Source organism: Marmota flaviventris, chromosome 6 (assembly GCF_047511675.1).
Source record: "Marmota flaviventris isolate mMarFla1 chromosome 6, mMarFla1.hap1, whole genome shotgun sequence".
NCBI lineage: Eukaryota > Metazoa > Chordata > Mammalia > Rodentia > Sciuridae > Marmota > Marmota flaviventris.
In genome coordinates this window covers 53877405-53889928 of record NC_092503.1, presented here as the reverse complement: position 1 = coordinate 53889928, position 12524 = coordinate 53877405, and the positions used below count along the sequence as shown (strand labels likewise).

The following is a 12524-nucleotide window of genomic DNA, read 5'->3' as shown; positions in this document are numbered from 1 at the left end:
AAATTAGATGCTCAGTAAATAGATGTTCTGGGAGGAGAGAGACAGTTTTTTTTTTTTTTTTTTTGTGTGTGTGTGTGTATATTCTGTGAAGAGGCTGTGATACAGAAGGGGAGATGCAGAGTTGGCAAGAGGAGCCTAATGATATCTGGGTAGGAATCATTCCGTCAGGATTCATCATGCGTGCCTCTGAACAGAAAGGCTGAAGGGAATTTGTTAGTCCAACAGTCTTGAGATAATGGAATGATTTTCATTATCAAACTGAGAGGAATAAAACTGTCCATAAATTATGTGAGGAGTGACTTTCTAAGTTAGGCAGCTCTGTCATCTATCAGGGTCTATCTAGCCTTAGTCACAGAATGTGCTCCCCCAGAGCTTTCTAGAGAAGTCTCTAGTATACAGTCTAAGTTTCATGGTAAACAGCATGTAAATGAACACGGCTGGGCTACTATGAGAGAAAAGGTTGCTTTTTGTTTTTAGAGAATATCTCGACTTCTTTGTCCTATGAAGGCCACTTGAGTGGCCTTCAGGATTAGGGAAATCCAGGGTGAATGAGCAGCCTTTGTCCTGGGATTGAGGTGAAATAAAACCTTTATGACTCAACCAGAGTTGCCCTTACCAAAGTCCCTCCTATGCAAAGCTGGACACAAGGGAGGAGGTAACTCAATTGGACATGTTTCTTCTTATTCCAAAGGGCCTGTTCTGGGAGAAAAGTGTGGCACTCCAGAATATGCTCCCCCAAAACTGAAATCAGAACTGTTCAAAGTCTTGACCAGGACCATTGGCAAGGAAGGGCCAAGAGGCTTAGAACACACAACAACCAGGTCATGACCTAGGCTCAAGGACGGGGCCTTAGGCTTCTGGAGTAGAGTTTTTACTCCCTGGGTGTGGCAGTGACTGTGCTGGAGGAGAGTGGGCCAGACAGCTCAAGCACGTAGCTCTCTTGTCCAGACACAGCATTAAGTGAGGCGCACTGCTGCCTGGGTAGGCAGTGTGTCAGACAGAACTAAAAATAATTAAGCTTTGAAAATTTGACATCTTGTTCAGAAATTAACCAACATTTCAGCAAAATGGAGGTTACCTTTGCTCTGGATGTGGGATTTTATTTTGGAAGTCAAAGTTCTGTTGTCCTTGGGAAAACCCATTATCTTTATAAACATTTAGATTATGACATGTCACATTAAGAAGTTTAAGTGAACAAACAAACTCTTCATCTGAAGACTGGAACATGAAACTATCCTTTACTATTCATGGCATCAAATTCATCTTTAACCTTGTCTCGGGATCAGCACCATCTGAGACAGGGAGGGCCGCACTTCCAAAATTCCATGGGGCAGTGAGAAGCACTTTCAGGGTGTAGAAGTCACATGGGTCTCCTCTGTGGACAGTGTAAGCCTTTGTACAACTCGGAGGTTCTGCAGGGATGAAGTGGCCTGCCTGCTAATTGGCAAGTGAGCATTCAAGTTGAGTCTCACTTTGAGGGAATTTAAAATATGTAACTATATTATTGCTCCAAGTTTGAGAAGTACATTGTAACCTATATGATAGCTTTAAACTCTCTTTAAGATAAGTGCTTTTAAACTGCTAGTGAGCAATTTCTTGATGGCCCTTCCTCCCATCCTACTTTCTTACCCTGAAGTATTGCACACACTGTCCATCAGAGCAAGGTCTAAGGCTTGGATGGCCAGTTCATCAGGTGCTACCATTCCTTTATGGAGATGCCAATTTAACATCAATCCCAGCTCTGTTTCTGCATGATTGTTCAATATAGTACGCAAAGCATCTCCTATTGACAAATGTTTTAAGCCATAATCACTTGCGAGTTTTTTGGCCACTGAAAAATATGAAATATTAAACTTATTTCACTTCACACATTTATCAGTTAACCTTACTTTCAGACTCCGGTTAATGATATCAATACCCAACTAATCTTCATACTCCTCAAAGAAAATCTGAAAATTAAAATTGCCACATTTTACTGAAATAATAATTGTCAAAGACAAGTTATTCAGGTTTGTGACTGATGAAGTTGATTAATGAGTCCATGTGTCTTGGAGGATTTTCCATAACCAAACCCATCTTCTTCTAGCTGCATGAAGTAGCAAAATTTTTGAGAGCACTGCAATAATTCCTATGTATATTCTTAATATTTGGGACCATGTCAAAAATAACAATGTAACACTCCTGATTCACTGGATGGTACCATTCTCCTATCTGCCTATCACCGAATTCCATGTTACAATCAGGATAGCATACCTTATACAACTAGGTCTCAGTTAATCCTCTAGGAAATAATTTTTTAAAAATTGTAATGGTACACCTGACATTTTTATAGTGACTTATGGCTTATGAGGCAGTTTTTGTTTTTTCCTTCTGTAGCCTTATTGGATATTTTCAACAATTTTATTGGGTAGATGGAATGGATATTGAAATTCTAATGTCCATTCTACTCATCTGATGGAATAGCTGAACAAATCAACTATCAGGGCCACCCAAAAGGAAAGCCCCTGTGAGAGCCACAGAGCAATCTCAGTTTCACCACAAATGCTGGTACCAGACCTATTTTTTTAAAGTTCTAAAAATAATTAAGCTTTAAAAATTGACATCTTATTCACAAATTAACCTCCATTTCAGCAAAATGGAGTTACGTTTGCTCTGGATGTGGGATTTTATTTTGGATGTCAAAGTTTTTCTGTCCTTGGGAAAACCCATTATCTTTATGAATTTTAAGAATATGACCCTTGTTGTATTAAGAAGTTTAAATGGGCAAGTGAACTTTTCATTTGAAAAGCTGGAACACATAACTATCCATTACTATTCATGGTGACAAATTAATTTTTGACCTCTTCAGTCAGCCGCTGAGACCTTGTAACTTTTTTCTTTGAAATATGTCCTATATCTGTACTTTCTATTCTATTCTCATTGTGGCTACTGTTCATATTTTTGCCATGTCATTTGGAAACAGTACACCAATTAGTTTTTGAACTTACTGCCTTAAAACAGAAACAACAAACAACAAAAGCTACAGTTCAAAATTATACAAAATTCAAACACAATAGAAATGCAGCTTTTTAGCAATGATTAAGATAATGAATTTGCATTTTTTAAACTACAGATTGATATGATTTTTCTCTAAGCCATTTGGTCCTAGCTGTTTTTAAGTCAAGTTATAGTTCTGACTGCCTTCTTGCTGTAAGTTGAGTTTGTATGCCAAAAAGGCCCAATGTTGAAGGCTTGGTCCCCAGCCCATGACACTGAGGAGAGAGGTAGGGCTTTGTGGTGGTTTTAGGTGTTGGAAAGTGTATCTTCGAACAGGGTTGTGTGACCTTGGTCTCTTCCTTTCTATTTTTTGTGACCTAGTCATCAGGTGAGCAGTATTGCTCTGCTAAACACTCCCTGACATGCTGTGCTGCCTCAATATAGGCTCAAAAACAATGGGGGCCAGCTGGCCATAGACTAAAGCCTTCAAAACTGTGAGCCAAAATAAAACTTTCTTCTCTATAAATTGATTATCTCAGGTATTTTGTTATAGAAACAGAAAGCTAACATACTTTTCTGATGGTTATTGATCTATTTAGTTTTTTTTTTTTTTAAATCTCTTTCTGAGTCAATTTTGATGGTTTCTGAGTCAAGTGGATTCCTGGGTTACTATCTTTTGGAGTATGCTGGCATTGTGTTTCAGGAGATTTTTTCATGCTTGAGGAAAACAAAGATATATATATATATATATACAAGCTCACCTGTAGTTTTCCCAGATTTTGGAGGCCCCACAATTACAATCCTAATAGGCACAGTAAGCTTAGGTTTGGGCTGGCGTATATATTTGATTGGGTTCTTCATGAATTTATCTTTAGTTTCCTTACTAGATAAAAAGTAAATATACTGACGATGGATTACAGGATAAAGTGGATTCTCTGAATTTTCAACTGGCTTGAATATTTCTCCTTCATATAACTGCAAAACAATTGAATTTGTAAGTCCTTAGCATTAATTTACACAGCATTTCTTCCAAATACATTAAAAAATTTTGTAAAATAAGATGCGAGCAATTGTGGGGGTACACGTCTATAATCCCAACAACTCTCAAGTTGAAGGCCAGCCTTGACCATTTAACAAGCCCCTACTGCATAATAAAAAATAAAAGGCCCAGGGAATGTAATTTAGTGGTAGAGCACCCCTGGGTTCACCCCCCTTGTACTACAAAAAAAAAAAAAGATAAAAAGAAAGAATCTTTGTTATGGACTAAGAAAACTATAATCAGATATTAATATAAAATAACTGTAAAAAGTATAAATTATTTTATACCTGTATACAATCAATGAAATATTTTCTATCAGTTAATGAAATTATAGTTCTACTTCCTTTATATTATCTTTAGTATATATTGACTGTTTCTGCCAAGGGGTGCAGATCCATTCCTAAGTGGTGCTATGGATTTAATTGTCCCCTCTCCCCGATAATTCATATGTTGAGGCAATTAAGTTTAAGTGAGGTCACAAGGATAGGGCCCTAATCCGATAAAACTAATGTCCTTTTAGAAGAGGAAGAAACACCAGGAACACAAATCAAGGAAGCTCCATGTATGGATACTGAGAAGGCAGCCATCTGCAAGCCAAGCAGAAAGACTTCAAGGAAACCATGCCTATCAACACCTTGATGTTGAATTTTCAGCCTCCAGAATTGTGAGAAAATACATTTTGTCATTTAAGATGTCCTGGCTGTGGTGATTTGTCATGGCAGCCAGAGCAGAGTAATACAAGTGGGTTCCTGGGTTATTATCTTTTGGAGTATGCTGGCAAGGCAAATTCCATTAGGTTCTCTTCCACATATTTGGTACAGATGAAATCCTTCACACATAAACATTAACATCAGTTATGAAAGGGAAAAATCTCCATGAAAGGCAGCCTAATCTGAGTATGGAATGGAGTGGGAAGAGTAGTTCTATATCTTCATATTGATGAGAATGAGGATTGCATAATTAATTCAAGTTAGGTTTAAATATCTTTTTATAGCATCAGATGGCCATCAGATGAGCCATTCCTGGACTTGACAGAGTAGGTATGGTAACATTATTTCTCCCTGAGCGCTATACCAGGACAGTTGCCACAGGTCAACATTATTGTCAGCATCATCATTATTGAACTAGAGTGAAGTTCATGGCTACAGATAAGAAGAAACTCAGGGTGGGGAGGGGTGCCTGCTCTATGTTACAATTTGATAATAAAAAAGATGAAAAAAATAATTTTATTTGAAATTCCCAAGTATTTTTGTAATAAGTTAAGAATATTATACATTTTTTAAAAAAGAAAGAAAAAACATGGCTTTTGAATGTTTTTGCTAAAATTACCTTTACAGGGTCCCAATAACCAAATGAACTTATATACTTGTAGGTAAAGGTAAGCATTTTCTGGGAAAGCTGTATGGATATTGGATAACATTTCTCAAAAATGCTCTCACGATTTTCCACCAATGGCTTCAGTTTTGTATGCAATACATATTGTACAATGTGGATTTTCCGAGCTCCATTAATATGAATCATTGGTATTAAAAACTTCTCAAATTCATCCTGATGAGAAAAATAATAAAATCTCATGTTTAGTGGGCAAAAGACCAGTTGTCACAGGTAATGAGCATTGTGGTGGTATTTACTCATAGCACATAGACCCTGATGGTTACTCATTCTGGGAGAAAACAAATATTTTTTCAGCTTCCAAAATTAGCTGTGTGTTGACAGCTAAATTTAATTTGATCCTGTAAAGCTTCATGTTGCTCTTGATTTATGGACTTGTTTTCATATTCTTAAATGGGAATTCTTAACTGACACAAGGGAAAACAGCCCTAAAATAAATACTTCTTTTGAAATGTTATAAAAAAAAAATAAGGCGTAAACCAAATTGATTTTGTTTCATTCTCAAATGCTACTTTTTTGCATTATGAAACAATGAAGGAAAAGTCAGAACCTGTATCATTTGTAAATTACTCATTTCTGTTTCAAATTTTTCTCCCAGTTCACTTCTCAGGCGGTCAATTGCATCAATTTCCTGTTCTTCATCTTCCTCGCTCATTTCTTCTTCATCTTTTGGAAACTCTTCTTCGAGGATGTTTTCAATATCATCTTCATCATCATCAGGCTCTTCCTCGCTAACTTCTTCATCTTCTCTAAATCCACCCTAAGGAAGAAAATACTCTTTTACTATACATGTAAAATATGTGCCAAATGACACCACTAAACCATCTAGAGTACTTTATAATAACTTGATATTAGTTGGTATTCTATGACAACATTCGTTGGCATCCAGAAATTTAATACCTTGAAGACTCTGATACCTTAGAGACCCCATAAGTAAATAAAGAGATAAAATAATTAATATTATTTGTGTCCATGGTTGTCAGAATGTTACATGTTTTTGATGGTCTTCAGGAAGAATATTTAATGCAGTCAAAGAGTATTAAAAATGCATTAACTAGAATAAGATCAGTTTCCTTATATGAAAACAGAATAGTGAAAGTACCTACCTTACAGGGTTTTAGGAAACATTAAATGAGTTAGTACACAGACAGTCCTTAGAAAACTCTGTGGCACAAGGTAAGTATGAAAATGATAGCCATTGTTGTGCTATTATAGTCATTTGGAATAAAGTACTGTATTAATAATGTCACTATCCTTTTAGGAGACTATATTCCATTTGAGGTATGTGATTAATTCATGAATGATTATTGAAGACCATGGCAGGATTTTGGTACTAAGTTGTGAATACAGATTTTAAGAGTTATGGTTCCCTTGGCATAAAACTGAACCTCATAATATGTATTTTCCTGTGTTGACTCCACTCCCAAGAAAACTCCCCAAGTATTCCTTGTCTCAGTTGAGGCATGGCCTTCCACTCAGAAACTAGGAAGTTATCTTGATCTTGGGCGTTATTGTGACACCTCACTTCCCCAAACCTCTGCCCACCCAGTTACCAAGGACTCTACTCCTGAATGCAATTCCTTATTAAGAAACATATTTCAGGGACGGGGGTTGTGGCTCAGTGGTAGAGCGTTCGCCCCACACGTGCGAGACCCTAGATTTGATTCTCAGCACTATGTAAAAACAAAAGAGTGAAATAAATAAGGTATTGTGCCCAATTACAACTAAAAAATAAATATAGAAATTTTTTAAAAAAAGAAACATTCTATTCTTGGAGCTGGGATTGTGGCTCAGCGGAAGAGCACTTGCCTAGCACATGTGAGGCCCTGGGTTCTATCCTCAGTACCACATAAAAATAAATAAATAAAAGTGTTGTGTCCATTTATAACTAAAACAACAACAACAGAAAAAATAATAAAAAATAAAAAAGAAACATTTTATTCTAAGGAGAATGTTTCTAGTATCAAGGTCAAACATTACTTTTATTCTTATTCAAAATTATGCCACATTTTAACTTATCCCATGTTTGGATGATGCTTTTCTTATCTCTCTCCTCTCCCCCATATTACTAGGGGGGTTATTTGTTTTGCAAGCAGAAACAGCATTATCTACCATATCAACTGGCTAATTTTTTCATATAATATATGAAAAGCTAATTTTCAAAGATCTTAAATATATGAAATTCTTTCATTTCATTCCCCCATGTTATAAATAGTGTGGCTAGGTATAAAATTCCAGGTTGTAAATCATCTCAACTTAGAATTTTAAAGGTGGTCTATGTTTTCTATCATCCAATATTGTTAGTGAGAAGTCTGACATAAAGCTTATCCACATTCCTCTGTGGACATCTTTTTTAAATTTTAGAAATAGTTAAGATCTTGTTTATATCATTGCCAATCAAAAATTTCATGAGGGTAAGTGAGGGTATGTCTAATACCTTTACATTTATTCTGGTTGGCATTCGGTAAACCCTTTCAATTTGAAGACCCATTTCTCTCTTCAATATTGGAAACGTCACTTCTGATATTTCTTACATTATTTCCTCTTTTATTTTCTGTTTCCACTCTTTTAGAATGTGCCTTGATGTTGACTCTTTTGGATTAACTCTATCTGCAATTCTTTCTTTGATGTTTCTTATCTCTTGTGTTTTTTGTTTATACTTGAGAAACTTCTTTGATTTTTCATTTTAATCTATCATTCATCTTTGTCTTAAATTATTTGAGTTCTCATGAATTCTTTTTTGTTTTTCGATTTTTCAGAGCATCCTACTATTATTTTGCAAATGCAAGTTTCTTCTTGAGTTTTCTAAGGACACTGGAACTCTTTATTTATTTATTTATTTTTGTTTGCCCAAATACCTTTAATGCAGCAAACCATCCAACCATCTCATGCATTTAGGAAATTGTTCATTTAAAAAAAAAAGGAAAAAAAAACCTCTTTTCCGTTATTTTCAGGTTCTTATAATATTAAAATTAATATTTGCCCTGGTTTCTTTGTTAATTAATAGTAATAAATCCACCATTGGGGAGTACAACATGGCACTTAAGTAAATGAAATCTTGCCAAGTACATGGTGACTTGGGGTTTATTTCTGCATCTGTCACTTGGTGAATGAAGATACCATCTTCAGGATGTTCTGTGTCATCCATTTCATACATAGATGATGATGCTATTGCAAGTGTAGTCCCATCATTGCTGAAGGCAAGTGATGTGATGCTGGTAGGGTACCGATGGAACTGGCACAGTCGTTTTTTATTAAATGGATCCCAAATATTTACAAATCCATCAGAACCACCTGTGGCAAATGTATTGTGGATATTGTGAAATGAAATGGCATTGACTGGGTAAATCTGCTCAATATTATTTTTTTTAGTCTGTGACATTTGAAAGTATACTTCTTCTGTACCTCAGGGCTTGGGTCCAAGTACTTAACTGCCACCGGGCCTTCAATAGAGCTTAATACATAGCCCTACTTGTTAAGAATTGCTCTTATGCAGCGAGTCTGGTATTTCAGGCTGGACTCCCTGCGCTGCTGCACATAGCCCATGTTCCCTAAATCCCACACCAACACTGTGGCCCGCTGAACCTACAATCAGTCAGACTCCAGACACTGAGAGGGTATACACCTTTTCAGGCTGAGAGAAGGTCCCAGCATTGCAAGGAGTTCTGGGGTCCCACAATTTAACTGTTTGATCCCAACTTCTAATAACCATCACATTCACTTCTGGACAGTATTCAACACATCTGATAGGGGCATCATGGGTTCCAGCAAAATTTTCTTGATCAGTGTTCAAATCAAGCATTTTCAACTGATGATCTAATCCCCCACTCCAGGCATGCGTTGGATCCTAGAAGGCACAGTCCAGGATGGCGCCAGTGTGCTGGTACTTGAGCCGCATGGAGTTGGCCGGTACATCATAGAGGCGCATCCTAAAGGACGAGACCAGCCCACTGGAACTCTTTAAATGGTTAATATTCCTGGGTTATCTATTAATTCTATGACCTATTGGTTTTTTGTTTTTCTTTTTTTTGTCCTAGTTTTCCTTCTTCTTGATAACTTCCATCAAGAATATGGTGATTGGGGCTGGGGATGTGGCTCAAGCAGTAGCGCGCTCACCTGGCATGCATGCAGCCTGGATTCAATCCTCAGCACCACATACAAAGATGTTGTGTCCTACGAAAACTAAAAAATATTAAAAATTCTCTCTCTCTCTCTCTTTAAAAAAAAAAGAATATGGTGACCTTGGTTGATTATTTTTATGAAAAAAAGGTATTATTTTTATGAAAAAAAGTTGATCAATTAAGAGCAATTGTAGCTCTCTTTGAGCAATGTTCTGTAGCATCTAATGTCTTCTAGACATTTTTATTTAATTCCTTTAGAAATTGTTTACATTTTTTTTCTTTGGGGTGGCCAATGTCACTATAACATGAGGGGCTGGTAGAAGTGACCTATAGTTTACTCCCTTAGAATCAAATTATATGCAAATAAGTTTTGGTTATGAGTCTCATGCATGCAGGGTAAGGGCTTTACCACTAAGCTACATCTCAGCCCTATATGCTATTTCTTTTATTTATCATATTGCTTTGGTTAGTACCTCTAGCATAATACACAATGCTAATTTTTTGAAAAAGCTAACATCCTAAAAATCTTCACAGCAGATCATCTGGAAGACACACAAGTTAATTCTTCCTAAAGAAAAAAGATTTCATTTTTCTGAAGGTGGCAATTTGATTTCCTGTGACACTGTCCCCCACCCTGATCCCTCCGCCTTTTTCCTAACATCTTGTATCTCTTAGTAATTATGATAGGAGACATGTATTCTAAACTTCATGGTCTCAGAGAGCTGCCTCCATTATGAAGAAATAAATTCATTTAACCTCTAACAGATAACCATAAACTGTGGACAAAACCGACTCTCTCTCCTTCTCACTCACTCTAATTCATTCAAATGTTCTGGAGAGTAATCAAAAGCAGATTTGGGAAAGTAGTCAGAACAGGACAGAAGCACACGAACAAGGGTAACTCTTCCGATTTTGTACATTTACCAGAGGACAGTCTTAGAATTGTGGTGGTTCATATCGCTAAAATTTTGATAGAAAGTTCATTATCTGACAAAGCAACTAGGGGAAGCCGTTACAACCAGGCCCATTGCAGAATGAGGGTAAATCCTGGAGATGAGAGAGCCAGAGAGGGGATGCTATTTTAAATTCAATGTGTAAATATTGTTTGAGCCTCAGGTTGAGCTGTGAACCATGCATATATTCGCAGCTCAGGAACTGTAAAAACTGAGCTGCCACCCATCACAGGCACAGCAGTTTACATGTTTAATCTTATCAAGTTATTTTCCTGCTAAAACAAAAGTATCCAGTTGTCTTTGGAGGCAAATAGCTAAATCCAGAATCTCCATATATAATATTTACAATTGTGTAATATAATCTAAAATTTCTCAAAATAGGAAGTGTCACAAAAGTGTGACACATTCTCATGAATAAAGATAATAACCAAATATCCAGTCCAGGTGTTAGAATTACCTAATAAGAACTTGAAAGCAGTTATTATCATTATAATCAATGAGTAGAAGTAAACTATTATTATAATAATTAAAAGACTAGAAATCTCAGGAGGGAAATAGGAACTATAAAAATAAACAGGTCCTGATCCTGATCCCCAATACTGAAACCAAAAATAAAGAAAACAGAGGGGATAAACTGAAAATAAGATGCACAGTCTCAGAGAAACACAGGACTGGATTTAGGGTTAGGTGTGTGATAACTTCCTGTTAGTAGAGAAGGTAGGGGGAGGCTGATTCTGCAGGCAGTGGGACAGGAGAGTGGTGGTGATTACAGCCAGAATGCTTGTTATTAGAAAGAAGAGAGGTAGAGGGAGACATGAAGACAGAGAAGTAAAACAAACAAGTTCACGGGCTTCCCTGGTACAGGAGTAAATTATTTGGATCACCACATTCTCTTATAATTCCCTTAATATTTTTTTTCCAATTTTTTTAAACTTGACTTGGTTTCTCCTTTGATTAGTTTTTCATCTAGTGAAATACCTCCCTTTGCTGATTTTCATTGTTTTCAATTCCTCTTCATGGAATATTTTGCTAAGGATGTTCTGTAGAGCAAGCTTTTGAGTTGTTAATTCTTTTAACCTTTGTTTATCATGGAAGGTTTTTATCTCATCATCAAATCTAAAATTGAGAGAATGAGGCTGCCTCTAATTCTGGATTTTGAGGACTATTATGAACTATATGGTTTTCAATGTCTTGAATCATAATCTCCAACCTGTATATCCCCCGGCAAGCCTTGTTTGTTGATGCATTCTGAAGTGTCCACTGAACTTTAGCCTTTGGGTCTAAACATACTGCCTCCTCCCTAGGAGGTATCAGAGATGGTCTGGGCCTGCTACTTGGTTCTGGGCCTGCTACTTGGTCCTGGACCTTGTTTCAAGCTCTTCTGGACCCTGACTTTGGCTTTCCCTCCATGCTTAGGATATGTATCTCTTTTAACTATTCACCCAGGTGGAGTCTCACAATTGTGCTTACTTGCTCCCTGGCTCTTATTCTTCCTGGCTTTCTCCTTCTGCTGGCTACTCAACACCTGATAGAAGGGACCTAGGCATCAGAACCAGTGGACAGAAGAGAGCAGGGACTGAAGAGAGGAACAGAGAAGAAAAAGGCCAGGGCTTGGCTTACAGAACATTCTTTAGTCACATTCTGAGACTGAAGGTCCACGAGATGGCGATATTTTCCTATAAAATTAATGCCCGCAGTCACTTTTGGGATGGTGACGTGGTTTCTCCCATTAAAAATGTTTTATGTGCTGCTCAAAAATCAGACATAAAGGCAAAGGTTTTAGCTTAGGGCAAGAGGACAAAACTGGGAAGGGCTTTACCTGAGGTGATCCTCCAGTTAGCTTTAAAAAGGCAACTCATGGAACTGCATATTCTGCAGCTCAAATAGGAGATAGAGAGGTTAGAATCCTGTCCCCTGCCCCATCTCTGCTCAGGACAGCAAGCTCTAGAGTATATCTGGATTCAGGATGGGTTCAACTCTGATGTCACATGAACCAATATGACAATCACACCAAATGATCCCTCAAGTGCTGCATTTCACTCA

At 37.1% G+C, this 12524-nt stretch overlaps 1 protein-coding gene and 1 pseudogene across 1 annotated transcript in view; both read right to left on the bottom strand.

Annotated features, from left to right (window-relative positions):
* Positions 1 to 12524, bottom strand: part of Ak9 (adenylate kinase 9) — a 123003-nt gene that overhangs the window by 10739 nt on the left and 99740 nt on the right. Inside the window, exons 29-32 of the mRNA XM_027928089.2 lie at positions 5958 to 6167; positions 5345 to 5563; positions 3738 to 3951; positions 1630 to 1831 (exon numbers count right to left, since the gene is read on the bottom strand). Coding sequence (XP_027783890.2) covers positions 1630 to 1831; positions 3738 to 3951; positions 5345 to 5563; positions 5958 to 6167 — 845 coding nt within the window. The remainder of the gene's footprint in view (positions 1 to 1629; positions 1832 to 3737; positions 3952 to 5344; positions 5564 to 5957; positions 6168 to 12524) is intronic.
* LOC114086857 (mitotic checkpoint protein BUB3 pseudogene) lies at positions 8358 to 9229 on the bottom strand (annotated as a pseudogene).